A 21,129-nucleotide genomic window follows, 5' to 3' on the forward strand; every position below is an offset into this window, starting at 1 on the left:
CTGTCTCCTCAACTCAGGGGAGTTGGCAGGGCTCTGCCTGGCTTCTCCCTCTCTGCCCTGCAGCCTAGAAGTGTTCTTCAGGCGATAAGGGACACCTGTGTGTTCCCTGACTCTGGCATTGCTGTTCTTCATTTTCTGATGTCCAGTGTCGGGAGGTTGCTGTTTCTTATATTTTGTCCGTTGTATTTTTTCTTTTTATTTAAGTTTCAGGTGGGCAGTTACCATCCATCTCCACCTTTTATAAAATACATAACATTGTGAATATTTCATCAGTGTTAACATGTTTCCTAGAGACTTTCCTTATGGTTGTATTTCATTGATGTACTGCAGTGTGTGGTGGCAAGTGGAGGGGACAGAACATAGAATTCACAGTTCCTTTCCCCCAGCCCTCTCTCTCTTTCCAGTCTAGGAAATCATTCAGTCTCGGGTGGAAGAACTTTCACGTGTATGCATTTCCCTGTGAGGAGATAGGGAATTGGGGTGTGCCCACTGTCCGGCCGTGCTTGTAGCTCTCTTTGAAAATACTGTGTTCTGAATGTACAGACACCGGCATATACTCTACACGTGGGCTCCCATTGCCCCCAAGGGCCTGCCGGGGCGGTGCAGCAGGGAAGGTGCTTAGGTATAGATTCCAGTTCACTAACTCACATGGTGTGTTATTCTTCCTAGATAAATTATTGGAGTGATGATTGCGTCTGATTACTTAGGGCAGTGATGGAACAGGACTTAGGTGCAAAAATAGTTCCTTTTTCTTCCTTGTATTTGAGTAGAAAGATTCCAGAAGACGGAGGACATTTGGTGCAAATATAGTCGTTTGTAAGTGAGCTGCTTTTTGTTACTTCTTCCTGTGTCATCAGGTTGTTGTGAAGGACTCCATCCCTCACATCTCTGTTTTTACATTGGTTCCAGGTTTGCCTAGTCATCAGCTGGCACCTCGATTTAGAAGCCTGCCTTTTTTATTTTTTTTTAAATAATATTTTACTGTGTTTTCGGTGAAAGTTTACACAGCAAATTAGGTTCCCATTTAACATTGCTATACAGCTTGTTCAGTGTCATTGGTTACATTTTTCAGGATGTGTCAACACTCTCATTGTTTCCATCCTGGTAGTTCCCTTCCCATTAATTCACTTTCCCTGCGGGCCCCTCCCCCCCCCCATCTTTGCTTTAGAGTAAATGTTGACCTTTTGGTCTCAAAAGGATTTTTTTTTGTTTTTTTTAAAAGGAGCACGGTACTCTTGGGTGATACTGTTTATTTTATGTACCAATTTGTTATTTAGCTAAAAGGTGACCTCCGGGAGTAGTTTTGGTTCAGAGTATAAAGGATATCTCAGGGTGATAGTCTTGGGGATTCCTCTAGTCTCAACTGGTCCAGTAAGTTTGGACTTTTTAAGAATTTAAGTATTGTTCTGCGTTTTCCTCCAGTTCCATCAGGGTCCATCTATTGTGTTCATTATCAGAATGGGTGATAGCGATAGCAGGGCACCGTCTAGTTCTTCTGGTCTCAGGTTTGCCCTTTTCCTTAAAGGGCCAAATAGTAAATATTTTTGGCTTTCTGGGCCATATAGACTCTGTTGCAGCTTAAAAGCAGCCATAGACACTACATATTTGTGACTGTGTTCCAATAAAATGTTAATAAACTTTCACCTAAAGCACTGTAAAAAACCACAAAAAAACTCAAAAATTCATACACAAATTGTTTCATGGCATTGGCTGCAGTCCCGCATGGTCTCAGCACTCTCTCCCTTTTCACTGTGTCCATTTGTCCAGTTTCCTGTCCCCTCACACCTTCTTGTCTTTGTTCTTGGGCAGGTGTTGCCCATTTGATCTCTTATACTTGATTGATCTAAGAAGCACATTTCTCACCTGTGTTATTGTTTGTTTTATATGCCTGTCTAATCTTTGGCTGAAAGGTGAACTTCAGGAGCGGCTTCAAGTCTGAGTTAGAAGGGTGTCTGGGGGTCATAGTCTCGGGGTTTCCTGCACTCTCTGTCAGACCAGTAAGTCTGGCCTTTTTTGTGAATTTCGTCATTTGTTCTACATTTTTCTCCTGTTCTGTCCAGGTCCCTCTTTTTGTGTGTGTGTGTGTGTGTGTGTGTGTGAATTTGATCATTTGTTCTACGTTTTTCTCCCACTCTGTCCAGGACCCTCTGTTGTAACCCCAGTCAGAGCAGCAGTTAGTGGTAGCCGGGTACCAACTAGTTCTTCTGGTCTCAGGTTGTGTAGGCTGCGGTTCATGTGGTCCCTTAGTCCTTTGGACAGATTACTCCCTTGGGTCTTTAGTTTTTTTAATCCCATCTTTTTTAAGAAGCATTCCAGAGTCCCTTAGCTGGTCATGCCTCCTTCCTTCATGTTGTTTTAGCATGCTGTTTGAAGCAGTCTCATGGTGGCTTCTGCCATTTGCTCTTTGTCGGAAATCTCTGTGTGTGTGTGTGTGTGTGTGTGGTGTGTGTGTGTCTGTGTGTGCCTGCCCTATTGAACCAGAAACCTGTGAGAGAGAAAAGTGTGCCCTCTTGTTTCTTCTCCTCTGCAGTCCAGTGCAGGGCTCAACTCAGAGTAGAAACTGAGCAAGCATTTGTTTGAAGTGATACGTGAGAATGATCATCTGGGGGTATCTTTGCTCCGTTGACTTGTAGTGTTGTCATATGGATCTTGGCACTTTCCTTGGGCTGAGGGCCCAGGCCCTCCCTGAGCCAGTGGACTGTGAGAATGCTGCCAGCGCCTTGGCGCCACATGCCCCAGGACTCTTGGTGGCAGAGCCTTGCCCTTGCCAGGTGGCTGCTCCCCCTGCCCATTCCTCAGTGGCCTCTTTTTTTTTTTTCCTTTCTGTATTTTACCATAGGAGTTTTTTTTTTTTTTTTTTTTAACATTAGGTAATAATTTTACTAAAAAGCTTTCTTTTTGACTAATCATTAGAGTGTCCAGCATTTCCCAGTTTTGGCCATTTCTATCAATCTCAAATTCTAGTAAACCTGCTCTAAATTCCTAGCATCAGAGCATTCGTGGATCTGGGCAAACATTCGTTATAACACAAACAATCTATCTGTTCTTAATTTCATCTAAAGAAATTTAAAATTTGCTCTAATCACGGAGCATCGTAAATAAATTTCTCTTCTTACGTAGGAACCTAACAATTCACACAATGGTCCTGTTGGTTTGGAACTCAGGATAGGTTTCTTCTAGTCTGTTCATGTGGTATAATTTTTAAGTGAAGGAAAAGATTCATATTTCTTGTTGAAATTCTCTTTCTTGAGGTTTTTTTTTCAGACCCTGAATTTTTCCTAAATCTACACTGATACAACCACAAATTTGGGAACATTACTTCGAGGCCCATTCTCTAAGGAGAAGCTTAAGTTCCAACTAGAGAGTTAACTGAGTCCTAGGCTTTTCAGCCTAACATTACAGCAATCACCTAGAAGAATAAACAGACACCCAAGGACTTATCTTGGATGGAAGAGACAAAGTTACTTATGGTTTTATAAAAAATGGAGCTAAAGAATATAAAACGCCGTAGTCAGATGGAGCTGTGTAAGGCATCTTTGCTTCTTTTCTTAGGAGAAAGGAATGTGAAAACTTTTCTCATTTCCCCCTACTCTTTATGTCTGCAGTTCAAGGCAGATCATACTACAGGGTCCATCAACATCTTCTGAACTGGAAAACCACTCATGCCAGTCTTCTTCCAGCTGTTACTTATGGTTTTATAAAAAATGGAGCTAAAGAAAGTAAAACACCGTACTCAGATGGAGCTGCATAAGGCATCTTTGCTTCTTTTTTTTAGGGGAAAGGAACTAATAAGAAAACTTTTCTCATTTCCCCTCATTCTTTATATCCACAGTTGAAGGCAGATCATACTATAAATTTAAATTTAAAAAAATTAAAAAAAAGATTTTATTGTGCTTTATATGAAAGTTTACAAATCAAGTCAGTTGCTCATACAAAAATTTATATACACCTTGCTATATACTCCTTTTTTTATATACCCCTAATTGCTCTCCCCCTAGTGAGACACTACACTCCTTCCTTCCACTCTCTTTTCGTGTCCATTCTGCCAGCTTCTGACCCATCTGCCCTCTCATCTCCCCTCCAGATAGGAGATGCCAACGTAGTCTCATGTGTCTACTTAATCCAGGAAGCTCATTTTTCACCAGTATCATTTTCTGTCCCATTGCCCAGTCCAATCCCTGTCTGAAGAGTTGGCTTTGGGAATGGTTCCTGTCTTGGGCTAACAGAAGGTCTGGGGACCGTGACCATCAGGGTCCTTCTAGTCTCAGTCAGACCATTAAATCTGGTTTTTTTATGAGAATTTGAGGTCTGCGTCCCACTGCTCCCCTGCTCCTTTAGGGGTTCTCTGTTGTGTTCCCTGTGGCTGGGTACCATCTAGTTCTTCTGGTCTCAGACAGATGTAGTCTCTGGTTTATGTGGCCCTTTGTGACTCTTGGACTCATAAATTACCTTGTGTCTTTGGTGTTCTTCATTCTCCTTTGCTCCAGGTGGGTTGAGACCAATTGATGCATCCTAGATGGTCTCTTGCTAGCATTTGAGACCCCAGACACCACTCTCCAAAGTGGGATGCAGAATGTTTTATAAATAGATTTTGTCATGCCAGTTGACCTAGATGTCCCCTGAAACCATGGTCCCCAAACCCCTGCCCCTGCTACATTCCCCTTTGAAGCATTCAGTTTATTCAGGAAACTTCTTTGCTTTTGGTTTAGCCCAGTTGTGCTGACCTCGCCTGTATTGTGTGTTGTCTTTCCCATCACCTAAAGTAGTTCTTATCTACTATCTAATTAGTGAACACCTCCTCCCACCCCCCTCCCTCCCCCATCTCGTAACTGTCAAAGAATATTCTCTAAACTATTTCCCGAGTTTTTATAATAGGGGTCTTATACAGTATTTGTCCTTTTGCAGCTGACTAATTTCATTCAGCATGATGCCTTCCAGATTCCTCCATGTTGTGAAATGATTCGCAGATTCATCACTGTTCTTTACTGATGCTTAATATTCCATTATGTGAATATACCATAATTTATTTTTCCATTCATCCGTTGATGGGCACCTTGGTTGCTTCCATCATTTCGCTATCGTAAACAGTGCTGCAGTGAACATGAGTCTGCGTATATCTGTAAAGGCTCTTATTTCTCTAGGGTATGTTCCAAGGAGTGGGATTGCTGGATCATATGGTAGTTCTACTTCTAGCTATCTAAGGAAGCACCAAATCAACTTCCAAAGTGGTTGTACTATTTTACATTCTCAACAGCAGTGTCGAAGTGTTCCAATCTCTCCACAGCCTCTCCAACATTTATTATTTCATGTTTTTTGGATTAATGCCAGCCTCATTGGAGTGAGATGGAATCTCATTGTAGTTTTGATTTGCATTTCTTTAATGACTAATGATTGTGAGCATTTCCTCATGTATCTGTTAGCTACCTGAATGTCTTCTTTAGTGAAGTGCATCTTCGTATCTTTTGCCCATTTTTTAATTGGGTTGTCTTTTTGTAGTTGAGTTTTTGCAGAATCATATAGATTTTAGAGATCAGGCTCTGATCGGAAATGTCATGGCTAAAAACTTTCCCAATCTGTAGGTAATCTTTTTACTCTTTTGGTGAAGTCTTTGGATGAGCATAGGTGTTTGATTTTTAGGAGCTCCCAGTTACCTAGTTTCTCTTCTGTATTGTTAGTAATGTTTTGTGTATTGTTTATGCCATGTATTAGGGCTCCTAACATTGTCCCTATTTTTTCTTCCATGATCTTTCATGTTTTAGATTTTATATTTAGATCTTTGATCCATTTTGAGTTCGTTTTTGTGCATGGTGTGAGGCGTGAGTCTTGTTTCATTTTTTTGCAGATGGATATCCAGTTATGCTGGCACCATTTGTTAAAAAGACTGTCTTTTCCTGATTTAACTGACTTTGGCCTTGGTCAAATATCAACTGTTCATACATGGATAGATTTATGTCTAGATTTTCAATTCTGTTTCATTGGTCTATGTATCTGTTGTACCAGCACCAGGCTGTTTTGACTACTCTGACGATATGATAGGTTCTAAAATCAGGTAGAGTGAGGCCTCCCACTTTGTTCTTCTTTTTCAGTAATGCTTTACATATCCGGGGCTTCTTTCCCTTCCATGTGAAGTTGGATATTTGTTTCCTCATTAAAAAATATTGTTGGAATTTGGATCAGAATTGAATTGTATCTATAGATCACTTTTGGTAGAATAGATGTTTTTACAATGTTAAGCCATCCTATCCATGAGCAAGGTATGTTTTTCCACTTATGTAGGTCTCTTTTGATTTCTTGCAGTAGTGTTTTGTAGTTTTTTTTTTTTTTTTTTTTTGGTATAACTCTTTTACATCTCTGGTAAGATTTATTCCTAAGTATTTTATCTTCTTGGGGGCTACTGTAGATGGCATTTATTTGGTGATTTCCTCTTGGATGTTCTTTTTGTTGATGTAAAGGAATCCAACTGATTTTTGTATGTTTATCTTGTATCATGATACTCTGCTGAACTCTTCTATTAGTTTCAGTAGTTTTTTGAGGATTCCTTAGGGTTTTCTGTGTATGAGATCATGTCATCTGCAGATAGAGATAGTTTTACTTCTTCCTTACCAGTCGGATGCCCTTTATTTCTTTGTCTAGCCTAATTGCTCTGGCTAGGACTTCCAGCACAATGTTGAATAAGAGTGGTGAAAAAAGGGCATCCTTGTCTGGTTCCCAATCTCAGGGGGAATGCTTTCAGACTGTTTCCATTTAGGATGATGTTGGCTGTTGGCTTTGTATAAATGTCTTTTATTATGTTGAGAAATCTTCCTTCTGTGTTCCTATTTTGCTGAGATTTTTTATCATGAATGGGTGTTGAACTTTGTCAAATGCTTTTTCTGCATCAATTGATAAAATCATGTGATTCTTATCTTTTTTTAAATATTTATTATGGATTATATTAATTGTTTTTCTAATGTTGAACCATCCCTGCATACCTGGTATGAATCCCACTTGGTCATGGTGAATTATTTTTTTGATATGTTGTTGAATTCTATTGGTAGAATTTTGTTGAGGATTTTCCCATCTAAGTTCATGAGGGATAAAAAAAAAAAAAAAAAAGTTCATGAGGGATAGAGGTCTGTAATTTTCTTTTTTTATTGTGGTGTCTTTACCTGGTTTTTGTATTAGGGATATGGTGGCTTCATAGAATAAGTTTGGGGGTATTCCGTCCTTTTCTATGCTCTGAAATACCTCTAGTAGTATGTTAACTTTTATTGGGAAGTTCGGTTGAACCCTGCAGTGAATCTGTCTGGACCAGGGCTTTTTTTTTGTTGGGAGTTTTTTGATTACCTTTTCAATCTCTTCTTTTGTTATGGGTCTGTTTAGTTGTTCTACCTCTGTTTATGTTAGTTTAGGTAGGCAGTGTGTTTCTAGGAATTCATCCGTTTCTTCTAGGTTTTCAATTGTTGTAGAGTACAGTTTTTCATAGTAATCTGATATGATTCTTTTGATTTCACTTGGGTCTGTTGAAATATTGGCCATCTCATTTCTTATTTGGGTTTTTTGCATCCTCTCCTGTTTTTCTTTTGTCAGTTTGGCCAATGGCTCATCAATTTTGTTAATTTTTTCAAAGAACCAGCTTTTGGTCTTGTTAATTCTTCCAATTGTTTTTCTGTTTTCTATTTCATTTAATTCTGCTCTAATTTTTATTATTTGCTTTCTTCTGGTACCGGAGGATTTCTTTTGTTGCTCTTTTTCTGTTTAAGTTGTAGGGATAATTCTTTGATTTTGGCCCTTTTTTCTTTTTGTATGTGTGTATATTGATATAAATTGACCTATGAGCCCTGCTTTCGCTGTGTCCCAAAGGTTCTGATAGGAAGTGTTTTCATTCTCATTGGATTCTATGAATTTCTTTATTCCATCCTTCATGTCTTCTCTAACCCAGTCTTTTTCGAGCAGGACATTGTTCAATTTCCAAGTGTTGGACTTCTTTTCCCTGCTTTTTTTGTTATTGATTTCTACTTTTATGGCCTTAAGGTCAGAGAAGATGCTTTGTAATATTTCAATGTTTTGGATTCTGCAAGGCTTGCTTTATGACCTAATATATGATCTATTCTAGAGAATGTTGCATGTGTGCTAGAAAAGAAAGTATACTTGGCTGCTGTTGGGTTGAGTGTTCTGTATTTGTCTATAAGGTTGAATTGGATGATTGTGACATTTAGAACTTGTGTGTCTTTATTGAGCATCTTTTTGCATATCCTGTGCTTCTCTGAAAGTGGTGTGTTGAAGCCTCCTACTATAATTGTGGAGCTGTCTATCTCACTTTTTAGTGCTGATGGAGTTTCTTTTATGTATCTTGCAGCCCTGTCACTGGGTACATAAATATTTAATATGGTTATATCCTCCTGGTATATTGTCCCTTTAATCATTATATAGTGTCCTTCCTTATCCTTTGTGGTGGAATTAACTTTAAAGTCTATTTTGTCAGAAATTAATATTGCCACTGCTGCTCTTTTTTGATTGTTGATTGCTTGATATATTTTTTTCCCTCTCTTGAGTTTTCGTTTTTTGTGTCTCTAAGTCTAAGGTGTGTCTCTTGTAGGCAGCATATAGACGGATCGTGTTTTTCTAATCCATTCTGCCACTCTTTGTGTCTTTATCACTGCATTTAGTCCATTTATATTCAGCATAATTAAGGGAAAGTTTTGAATTTAGTGCTGTCATTTTGATGTCTTTTTTTGTGTGTTGTTGACAGTTTCTTTTTCCCAGTTCATTTTTTGTGCTGAGTAGTTCATCTTTATATATTGTCTTTTCCTCTTATTCAACGTTGTTCATTTTGTTTCTGCTGAGTCTCTCTCTCTTTTTTTTTTTTTTGTATTTTATTTTGATGTGTAGGATAGTTTGTCTCCTTTGTGGTTACCTTAATATTTACCCCTATTTTTCCAAATTTAAATCTAACTTTTATTTCTTTGTATCGCCTTGCCTTCCTCTCCATATGAAAGATCCACAACTACATTTCTTAGCCCCTTTTTATTGTTTTAATATTGTCTTCTTTTACGTAATAATATCGCTGTTTCCCTGTTTTGAGTGTTTTTTGTATCTTGATTTATTTTTGTGATTTTCCTGTTTAGTTGACATCTGATTGCTCTGCCCAATGTTCTAGTCTTGGGTCGATACCTGATATTATTGATTTTCTATCCAAAGAACTCCCTTTTGGTATTTCTTGCAGTTTGGGTGTGGTTTTTACAAATTCCCTAACCTTATGTTTATCTGGAAATGTCCTAATTTCATCTTCATATTTGAGAGATAGGTTTACTGGATATATGATTCTTGGCTTGCAATTTTTTTCCTTCAAGTCTTTATATAAGTCGACCTGTTGCCTTCTTATCTGCATGGTTTCTGCTGAGTAGTCCAAGCTTATTCTTATCGACTCTCCTTTGTTAGGTGAATTTTCGTTCATCCCTGGCTGCTCTTAAAATTCTCTTTATCTTTGGTTTTGGCAAGTTTGATTATAATGTGTCTTGGTGACTTTCTTTTAACATCTACCTTACGTGGAGTTCGATGGGCATCTTAGATAGGTATATGCTCATCTTTCACTATATCAGGGAAGTTTTCTGCCAAGAAGTCTTCAACAGTTCTCTCAGTATTTTCTGTGATCCCTCCCTGTGCTGTTACTCCAATCACTCATAGGTTATTTCTCTTGATAGAATCCCACGTGATTCTTAAGGTTTCTTCATTTTTTTTTTAATTCTTTTATCTGATTTTTCTTCAAATAGGTTAGTGCCAAGTGCTTTATCTTGAAGCTCACCAATTCTGCGTTTCAATTGCTGAATTCTGCTCCTCTGACTTTCTATTGAGTTGTGTAATTCTGTAATTTTATTGTTAATTTTCTGAATTTCTGATTGCTGTCTCTCTGTAGTCTTGCAGCTTATTAAATTTTTCATTATGTTCTTGAATAACCCTTTTAATTTCTTCAACTGCTTTATCTGTGTGTTCCTTGGCTTTTTGTGTGTATTGCCTAATTTTCTTCCTGATGTCTTGAAGAGTTTTGTATGTTAATCTTTTGTGTTCTGCATGCGGTAATTCTAGAAGGCACCTTCATTCAGAAGTTTCGTTGATTCTTTCTTTTGAGAGCTTGTTGAGCTGACCATGGTCTGTTTCTTTATGTGACTTGATATTGACTGTTGTCTCCAAGCCATCTATAAGTTATTGAATTGGTTTATGTTTGCTTACTGTGTCGTAGCTTCTTGATTTGTTTTGGTTTGATATGCCCAAATGGGTTGCTTGAGTGAGCTAAAAAAAAAACTTGATTATTTTCACCTTTGGAGCTCTGACATCCTGTCCGTAGATGGCTAGAGCCGTTATCAGGTATATCAGTCTAAGAGTCCATTCACTTTTCTTGTCTGAATTCAGCTCAGGTGTCAAGGTAGCTGCTCATCAAGTGTGTGGTATAGGCTCTGTGCTATAGTCTTAGAAGGGCAGGGGTGATTGGTATAGGTACTGGCATCTGGTTGAAACATCAGGTCATTCTCTGAACAAGGCATGGGTCTGAGAATCTTCCCACAATTGTCTCTGAGGAAATTGCGTCCCTCTTCCCTAGAGCGTACAGGTGGGTGGGTTCTTCAGGCGGACTATGGGTACCTGGTGTTTCTGGTAGTAAGGACTGGGAGGTCCCATTTATCCTTGGACCCCTGTCATGGGTAGGTGGGTGACATGAGTGGAGCCAGTAGTTCTTAGGCCCCTGATGTAGGTAGATGAGGACCCTGTTTAACAGGCAAAGCATTGACAAACATCAAATACCCACCTCTCCACCGCACAGCTGAAACAATTGTAGTCTGCCAGCAAGGGCCTATTCTCCTGAAATAGGCCCACACAGGTCCATGCAGTGGGGAAAGGCATTCAGAGTCCATGGACCGCTTATGCCTGGACAAGAGCCGTTTTTGTCCCTAGCTCCCCTGGTTAGTGGAGCTGGGAAATTATCTTTTCCCCCAGTTGCAAATCTATTCCTTCTCCAAGGCCGGGAGGATGGGTCCATGAGCTCAACAGAGCCTATCTCAGGCCCAGGCAAATCAACAGCCTCTGAAGCCCGCTTGGGGGTGTAGGGGCACGGTAAAATATACACAAGTGCTTAGGTTTTGCCAAGAGCGCCGTTTTTCTCTGGTTCCAGAGGTGTGAGTAGGCTGTTCAGCTGGCTGCTTCTCCCCGAGGAAACTGCGGCCGAACAATACTACCAGCCTGCCGCAGCATCTCCCGGGAATGGTTCCTGAGGGATCCCAGCTGCTTCTGGGAATGGTGCCTTGGGGATCCCAGTGATTCAATTTGGTAACTTTTCTCAGCTTCTGAACCGTCTCTTCCTCCCCCTGCTGCTCAGTCTGTTTTCTAAGTTTACCTTTGATGTTCAGGGTTCCTAAAAAAAAAAAAACAGATCCAGTGCCTTCGAGTCGATTCCGACTTATAGCTACCCTATAGGACAGAGTAGAACTGCCCCATAGAGTTTCCAAGGAGCACCTGGCGGATTCGAACTGCCAGCTCTTTGGTTAGCAGCTGTAGCACTTAACCACTACGCCACCAGGGTTTCCTCAGGGTTCCTACGGTGTCATAAATATAATTGTTTTACTTGTTTTTTTGGGTCTTTGTTGTCAGAGGGAGTTGCAGGAAGCGTCTGGCTGTTCAGCCATCTTGGCCCCACCTCCCTCAATAGTCTCTTGCCCTTTGGTTCCACAGAGCTGCGGTGCAACCCTGGGCAGTTTGCCTGTCGCAGTGGCGCCATCCAGTGCATCCCCCTCCCCTGGCAGTGTGACGGCTGGGCAACTTGTGAGGATGAGAGCGATGAAGCTGACTGTCCAGGTGAGTCTGTGGAGCAGGCGCCACACACACGCCCTTCTCTTTGTCAGAGTGGGGTGTGCTTCCCTGAGGAGGGTGGTGGTGTGGACTGAGAATCTGGGCTACTTGCCAGCATTGGAAAGTTATTTTGCACGCTCCGTCTAACCCCTTTCTTTCTGTCTTTTTGTTTAAATGGGTCCCGGACATAGGCAGGTCCCAGAAGTTGCAAGATAGCAGGGCCAGGACAGTGGTGAGGCAAGAGGGGCTCCGAGGACACAGGAGGAGGCACAACCAACCCTGACTTACATGACTCTGAGAGCGAGCGCCTCCCTAGATGTTGGCCCCATGCGCCTCTCTTGCCTCATTCCAGGGCTGGTTGGTTGCTGGTACCTCTTGAGACTTCGCTGGCATCATGAAGAGTGTGTTATTTTAAACACAGGTACTACCAAACCCCTTGGTATTACCAAGCTCCTGCTCACTAGTAGTCTTCCACAAGTGAATTTTCTCCTAGTATATGGAGATGTATGGAGTTGTCACAGAAAGTCTAAGTTGTTGGTTCTCCATCTGTTTCTGCCCCAACACCCTTGAGAAATAAAACATACTCTGTGAGTGACAGTGTTCACTACATCTGTGGTTCTCAACTTGTGTTAGGGTGGAAGGCATAGCAGCTCGCAACACACACACACACACTCTCATACTAATTTGTTTGAGACCCTAGTGATTCTGACAAAGCCTCTAAGAGGAAAAAAAAAAAAAAAAAAAGAGGAAGGTGTGTTTAATTCCCAGCTTTAGAATCGTGGATGTGTACTCTTCAGCCCAGCATTCAGATTCCTTCAGAGCCTGGCATGCCTGATTTATTTTACTTGGCCAGTCTGATTTATCACTCCTTTCCATAGCAACTCAGGTGGGCAGTTTCCTATACCTACCCCATTAATTTACTAGCTGCATGGTTTGTTTATAGCTTTCTCTTTTCCTGGAATTCTTTGTTCTATTTTTGTATGTACAAGTCATGCCCATCCTTCAAGGCTTGGCTCAGATGACACCACAACAAGAAGGTGTCTCCAGCTCCTTTGATCATAGGTTAGCTTTCACCAGCACCTGATCTATCCCTCTCTTACAGCTGTAGCACTGTCTGTAGTGCTCACCATTACTTGTACCCATGCTTAATCTCCCCTTCTAGACTGTGAACTCCCTAGGGCAGGAAACTTATCCCTTTCCTCACTGGGATCTGGCCTGGGACAGGGCCCCCCCCCCTTTTTTTAATTTTTATTGTGTTTTAACTGAAAGTTTACAAATGAAGTTAGTCTTTCATACAAAAATTTGTATACACCTTCCTATATATTCCTAATTGCTCTCCCCCTAATAAGGCTGTTCCTTCCCTCCACTCTCTTTTTGTGTCCATTCTGCTACCTTCTAACCAACTGGGGTCCTTTTAAGCATTCAGTAAATGAAAGACATTGTGTAGTTCCTATAAGCCAAGTGCTGAAAAAAAAAATGATTAATTCCAACCAAAAGGATTAGGTAGGGTATCAAATAGAAGACGACATTTGAGCTTGGGATAGTTCTTTTTTGGGGGTGGGAGGATGTTCCAAAATAGTAAACAGAGGTGGTCTGATTGGACCCTCTTTGCCTGTGAAATGACAGTTTTATAGGGGACTCCTCCTAATCCTTTTTTTTTTTTTTTTCCTCCTAATCCTGCCCTGGGTGTCTTCCTCCTTCCTTGAATTGTGAATGTCTTCGTCAGGGTGTTTGCCTTTCCAAAGGAGATTTTGAATGGCAGTGGCCCAGTCAGGAGCTTCTGGGACATCCCTGGTCGTTCATTGAGTCATAGTGAGCATGGGATGCAGATGTTCTGAGGTTGTTAGCCCGATAAGGACCAAGGAATCATGACTGGAAGCCTCCCAGTTTGATTCATAGAGCGAGATCTCTTATCCAGCCTCTTGGAGAATTTTCTGAAGGAAGAACCAAATGGTTCTTGGCTTGCTTTAAAATGGAAGCACAGCTTACTTGCTGTTGTCAAAGTGCCTTTTGGCTTAGTTTTTAAGGTTGTATGTAATAACTGTCCTGTTACAGGTAGTGGGTTTGGAGGGGGGTGGGGCTGGAAGGAGGGATTACCTTTGGTCCCAACGTTGTGACCTGCCCATACGTGGGGGGGAAAAAAAAAAAACTCTTGCTGTCAAGTCAATTCTGACTCATAGTGACCCTATAGGACAGAGTAGAACTGCCCTATAGAGTTTCCAAGGAGCACCTGGTAGATTTGAACTGCCAACCTTTTGGTTAGCAGCTGTAGCTCTTAACTGCAATGCCACCGGGGTTTCCATAAGTGGAAGAGAGGTTCAATAAACCTGTGAGAAGCCCTAGCCATTTTAGGTCAGGTTGCCTTTGAGCATAGACTTCAAGACTTTTAGAGTGACCACATGAGGTTATTTTGTCATATTGCTAAAATCCTGTTAAAGTTGCAGTAAAAGAGTATAGAAGATATAAAACCACAGGAAGAAAGAAAATGGGCGATGTAACAGATCGTAATTTGGGCGTGTTTTTGGAAGTTGGGAAACGGGTGGTGTACTAGATGTAGTCTGGGCATTCAGACTACATTCCCATTCCTTTCCATGCCTTCCATTTCAGGGGCTGGAAGGCTGGAACCATAATGCTTAGACCCCCTCTGCCAGCAGGTTTCCGGCATTTAGCCCATGAGAAGTATTCTCATGACATTGGGAAGATGGGAGGTAGAACCCTTTCTTCCTTTGGCCATGGTGCAGGTACATGGGCTTAGACCAATGTGTGTGTATGTGTGTGCACTACATTCCCCTCTTGATCATCCAACTCAAGGCTGCAGAGCCGCTGGATTGGTGGCGGTTTTCTGCATCTTCCGAACCTCTGGATGGCTGTAGCAGCCCCAGACTCTTGACTATAACTGCAGAGATGAGATGGAATGTTAGAGGTGAGCCACTTTACTTTTGCTCAAATTCTAGCCTTTCCAAAATTTTTTTTATTGTGATAAATGTATATAATAGAATAATTGCCATTTTAACCGTTTTTAAGTGTACAATTCAGTGACATTACATTTGTCATGTTGTGCTACTATCAGCACTACATTTCCAAGTATTTTGCATCACCCTTTCAGCAATAAATTCCCTTTCCCCTCACCCCCAGCCCCGGGTAACCATGAATTAACTTTTGTCTCTATGCATGTGCCTGTTCTGGACATTTCATACAAGTGTGATCATAAAATATTTGTCCTTTGTGTCTGACTTATTTCACTCAGAATATTTTCAAGGTTGATCTACGTATCAGAATATTATTTCTCTTTATGGCTGAATAATATTCCATTGTATGTATGTACCACATTTTGTTTATCTGTCAGTGGACGCTTCGGTTGGTTCTACCTTTTCCAATAGTTTCGAAAGCACCTAATTGCCCATATTAAACCCCTTTTGTTTGAAATACCTGGTGCAGTTTCTGTTTTCCTGACTGAACCATCTTTGACACAGATAGAACTAGCAAAAGATGTGTAAGATTTTTTAATTTAATTTTTGCTGAAAATACACAGCGAAACCTACCCCAATTCCACATTTCTAGACATAACGATAGGTGACATTGGTCACATTTTTCACATGGTATCAACATTCTCATTATTTCTGTTCTAGTTGTTGCACTAACCTTCTCATCTATGCTTTAAAATAGCTGTTGACCCTTTGGTCTTACGTGGATAATTTTTTGTAGAAACGCAATACCTAAGGGTGACAGTCATTACTTTTTGGGCTAAACTGTTACCACCTTAAAGGTGACTTCAGGGGATAGTTCCAATTCAAAGTTTGAAGAGCAATTCAGGACCATAGTCTGAGGTACTCCTCCAGCCTCGGTAGGTCCACTGTCTAGTTCTGGTTTCAAGGTGGAAGAAGTGGTTCTGTAGTCTAGTTCCTTTTCTGATTCTTGGGTTTCTTTATTTTTCTTTTGTTTCAGACAAATAAAGACCAATAAGTGTATCTTACATGGCTGCTCATAAGCTCACCATACTGGGAGGTGGAACATAAACTTTAAGAACTATGTTATGGCAGGAATAAAGGACAACTGTGGTAACTACTATAGCATAGATGATCCTGCAAAAATGGTATTAACAAACAGTAATCTACAAATGGATGCATAGATATGCCAAGATGTGAGGGGGCGGTAAGGGAGCACACCCACTGGCAGATACAGGTTTGGTGGTGGAAATTCCTAAATACATGAGTGTAGGTTCTTCTCATGTATTGATATAGACAGTAAAGCACACAAATGGCACAGTCGGGGAAACCTCTTAGACATAACTAAACACCTCACAGGATGAAGTTCCAAGGCTCAGAGGCAAAGGACCGTAGACTTGGGGGACATCTACATCAGTTGGCACAGCATGGTTCTTAAGACAGTGTTCTACATCCTACTTTGGTGAGTAGTGTCTGGGGTCTTTAAAGCCTGAGAGTGGCCATCTAAGATACAAATACCGGTCTCTTCTAGTCCGGAGCAAAAGAGAGTGAAAAAAAACTAAGGACTCAAGGAAGCAATTAGCCCAAAGGACTAATGGACCACATGAAACCACAGCCTACACGACCCCAAGACCAGAAGAATTAGATGGTACCTGGCTACTACTGCCAACTGCTCTGACTGGGATTACAACAGAGGGTCCCAGACAGAGCAGGAGAAAAATGTAGAACAAAAGATCAAATTCACGAAAATGACTAGACTTACTGGTCTGACAGAGACTGGAGGAGCCCCTGGATACCCTTCAAATTCAGAGCTGATGCCATTCTCAAAGTTCACCTTTCAGCTGAAGATTAGGCAGGCCTATAAAACAGTAACACATGTGAGGAATGTGCTTTTTAGATCAATCAAGTATATGAGACCAACGGGACAACACCTGCCTGAAAACAAAGATGAGAAGGCGGAAGGGAAAGAAAAACTGTATGAATGAAACCAGGGAACCTGGAGCGGAAAGGGAAAGGCAAAGAATGCTGACACAGCGTGTGGATTGCAGCCAGGATCACAAAACAATGTGTGTATAAATTTTTGAATGAGAAACTAATTTGCTCTTTAAACTTTCACCTAAGCGCAATTTAAAAAAAAAAGCTGTGTTATGCCAGTTGACTGGATTGTACCATGGGACCATGGCCCTAAGCCCCCAAACCAAGAAAACTAATTCCATGAGGTGATTAAAACAAAACAACAAATCCACTGCTGTCAATTCAATTCTGACTCACAGGGACCCTGCAGGACAGTAGAACTGTTCTAGGCTGTTAGTCTTTACGGAAGCAGATGGCCACATCTTTCTCCTTCGGAGTGGCTGGTAGGTTCAAACTGCCTACCTTTTCGATTAACAGCTGAGCATGAGTGCTTTAACCACTGTGCCAACAGGGCTCCTTATGAAGTAATTGGTTATGTCTAATTATTATCAGCATCTGTAGCCCTCCCCCCCTTATTTTGGTTGTTGTTATATTTGCAAAACCATATATAACCTAGCATTTGCCCATTCATTCCTTTTTCCTATGCAGAGCATATCGATTCAGTTACATCAATCATCAGGACACTTTATGAGGTGATTGGTTATATCTAATTGGTATCAGCATCTGTAGCCCTTTCTCCTTTTTTGGTTGTTGTAAAACCATACACAACCTAGCATTTGCCCATTCGTTCCTTTTCCCTACCTATAGCTTGTTGACATCCGTTAGATCAATCCAGTACTCTTTATGAGGTGATTGGTTATGTCTAATTAGTATCAGCATCTGTAGCCCCCTCCTTTTTTTTTTTTTTTGTTGTAAAACCATACACAACTTAGCATTAGCCCATTCACCCCTTTTCCCTATGCATATATATAAAAAAAGTATAGCTTATTGAAATCAATTTTATCAGTCATGCTGTGCAAACTTTATCCACATTCAACACCATCTTTCCCATTTCAATAAACAAATAGTGACTACTACCTCAGGAGTACTTCTCCCCTTTCTCCTCCCTCACACCCCTGGTAACCACTAATGAACATTACTTTCTGTGTACGTTTACCTCTTTATGTAATTTCATAAAAGTGAAAACAAAGAATTATTTTGTGTGTGGGTGTGTGAGTGACATATTTCGCTCAACATAATGTCTTCCAGGCTCACATTGTAAGATGCTTGGGAACTCATTTTTCTTTATCACTGAATTAGTATTCCTTTGTATGTACCGTATTTTTTTTTTAACTCACTTTCTCCTGCCTCAAGGTATTAAGTGCGCTGTGCTAATTTTTTTATAGCAGCATGTAAAAAAAAAATTGACATAGCAGCGGCTCTTATGACAATACCTTGAGGAGGGAGGGTGTGGTTGACAAACAAACATAGAAGGCCTTCATTACTTGCATAAAAATAAGGTATGCACCACTTTTTACTTATTCATTCATCCGTCGATGGGCACGTAGGTTGCTTCCATCTTTTTTGCTATTGTGAATGGTGCTGTGATGAACATAGGTGAGCATGTGTCTGTCATTTCTATTAGATCCCTAGGGTATATATCTAGGAGTGGAAATGCTGGGTCATATGGCAGTTCAACCTTTAGTTTTTTTGCAGACTGTTGTACACATTGACTGTACCATTTTGTATTCCCACCAGCAGTGGATGAGGGTTCCAGTTTCTCCACATTCTCTCCAACACTTGTTATTATTTTAGCCATCCTAGTGGGAGTGAAATGATATCTCATTGTGGTTTTGAGTTGCATTTCTCTGATGCTTAATAACATTGAACATGTTTTCATGTGTCTGTTGGCCAATTTGAATATCCTCTTCGGTGAAGCATCTGTTTCTATCCTATATCCAGTTTTTGATTGGGTTATTTGTCTTTTTGTTGTTCAGTTATAGAAGTTTTCTATTTAGATACTAGACCCTTATCAGTTATGTCATTCCCAAAGGCTTTTCCCCAGTCTGTAGGTTGTCTCTTTACTCTTTTGTTAAAGCCTTTTGATGAACACAAGTATTTAACTTTCATGAGGTCCCAGTTATCTATTTTGTTTTCTGTTGCTCATGCATTTACTGTTGTGTTTAATAACCTATTATTGAAGAAAATTAGGTCCCATAGCTTTGCTCCTGTATTTTTTTCCAGAAACTTCTTGGTTTTAGATTTAACATTTAGGTCCTTGTTCAATTTTGAATTAGTTTTGTGTATGGTGTGAGGTGTGGATCTTATTTCATTTTTCTGCATGTGAAAATCTAGTTTTGCCAGAACCATTCGTTGAAGAGACTTTTTCTCCTTATTGTATGGATTTGGTTCCCTTGTCAAAAATCAATTGACCATAGATAGGTTTTCAATTTTATTTAATTGGTCTGTGTGTCTATCCCAGGTTGTTTTGATTACTATAGCTGTGTAATATATTTCGAGGTAAGGAAGTGTGAGACCTCCTACTTTGTTCTTCTTCAAAGATTGCTTTGGCTATTCAGGGTCTTTTGTCTTTCCATATAAAATTGAGGATTAGTTTTTTTCATTTCTGTAAAAAATGCTGTTGGAATGCTGTTTGGGATTGTCTTGTACCTGAAAATCACTTTGGGTAGTATTGACATCTTGACTATATTAAGTCTTCCAATCCATGAGTATGGAATGTCTTCTCATGTATTTAGGTCTTCTTTAGTCTCTTTCAGAAATGTCTTATGATTTTCATTGTATATGTCTTTAACATCCCTGGGCAAATTTATTCCTAGATCTTTTTTTTTTTTTTTTAGTCTCTTTCAGAAATGTCTTATGATTTTCATTGTATATGTCTTTAACATCCCTGGGCAAATTTATTCCTAGATCTTTTAGTCACTTAGGAGTGGTTTTCTTAATCTGCTTTTCAGATTCCTGATGTATAGAAACACAGATGATTTGTGTGTTGACCTTGTGTCGTGCAACTATGCTAAATGTCTCTATTCTAGAAGCTTTTTAGTAGATTTTTTGGGATTTTCTATATGTAGTATTATGTTCTCTGCAAATAGAGGTAGTTTTACCTCTTCCGTTCCAATTTGGATACCTTTTGTTTTCTTGCCTAATTTCTCTGGCTAGGATTTCCAGTACAGTATTGAATAGGAGAGGTGATTGTGGGCATCCTTGACCCTGTTTTCAAGGGGGAAGTTGTCAGTTAGTATGATGTTAACCGTTGGTTTTTCATAAATGCCCTTAATCATAATGAGGAACTTAACTTTTATTCCAATCTTGTTAAGAGTTTATATCAAGAAAGGGTGCTGGGTTTTATCAGATGCCTTTTCTGTGTCAATTGAAATGTTCATGTGGTTCTTTTCCTTTGTTCTATTAATGCGGTGTATGACATTGATTTTCTAATGTTGAACCAACCTTACATTCCTGGAATAAATCCCACTTAATCATGATGTAATATGCTGTTGGATTCTGTTTGTTAGTATTTTGTTGAGAATGTTTGCATCTCTCTTGATAAGGAATATTGGTCTGTAGTTTTCTTTTGGTGTTTTTGTCTGGTTTTGGTACCAGGGTAATGCTCACTTCACAGAGAGTATTCCTTCTTCCTCTATTTTTAGAAGAGTTTGAACAGGATTGGTGTCAGTTATCTAAATGTTTGGTAGAATTCCCCAATGAAGCCATCTGGTCCTGGACTTCTCTTTGTTGGGAGGCTTTTTATTACTGATTCTGTCTGGCTCTGTTAAGGTTTTCTACTTCCTTTTGAGTCTGTTTAGTTTGGTTATGTGTCTCTAGGAATTTGACCATTTCACCAAAGTATTGATTTTCATGGAGTATAATTGTTCATAGTATTTTGTTAGAATCCTTTTTTCTTCTTTTGGGTCGGTTGTAATGTCTCCGCTTTCACTTCTCATTTTGGTTATTTGTGTCTTTTCTCTTTGTCAGCCTAGCAAGTGATTTGTCAATTGATCTTTTCAAAGAACCGACTTCTGGATTTGTTGATTCTCTCTATGGTTTTCCTGTTTTCTATATCATTTATTACTCTTTTTTCTTTTGGTAGTTTTAGGCTTAGCTTGCTCTTGTATATCTTCTTTAGTGAAATGAATATTCAACCTCTTTGCCCATTTTTTGAATGGGTTGCATGTCTTTTTGTTAAGTTGTAGGAATTATTTATATATTCTGGATATTAAAACTGTTATCTGATATATGGTTTCTAAAAATATTCTCCCAGTCTTTAGGTTGGCTTTTCACTTTGTTGTTAAAATCTTTTGTGGAACAGAAGTTTTTAATCTTGATGAAGTTCAGTATATCTATTTTATCTTTTGTGGCTAGTGTTTCTAGTGTCAACTAAGAATCCATTGTTAAAAACTAGGTCCTGAAGCCATACCCCTATGTTTTCTTTGAGGTTTTTTTTTTTTGTTTTAGTTTT

General features: G+C 39.8%; 1 protein-coding gene across 3 annotated transcripts in view; it reads left to right on the plus strand.

The window, feature by feature from the left end:
- Positions 1-21,129, plus strand: part of DGCR2 (DiGeorge syndrome critical region gene 2) — a 160,203-nt gene that overhangs the window by 31,543 nt on the left and 107,531 nt on the right. For all 3 annotated transcript variants that reach the window (XM_049866964.1, XM_049866962.1, XM_049866963.1), the window contains exon 2: positions 11,701-11,823. In XM_049866964.1, coding sequence (XP_049722921.1) covers positions 11,701-11,823 — 123 coding nt within the window. The remainder of the gene's footprint in view (positions 1-11,700; positions 11,824-21,129) is intronic.

This window comes from Elephas maximus, chromosome 22 (genome assembly GCF_024166365.1).
Source record: "Elephas maximus indicus isolate mEleMax1 chromosome 22, mEleMax1 primary haplotype, whole genome shotgun sequence".
Lineage (NCBI taxonomy): Eukaryota > Metazoa > Chordata > Mammalia > Proboscidea > Elephantidae > Elephas > Elephas maximus.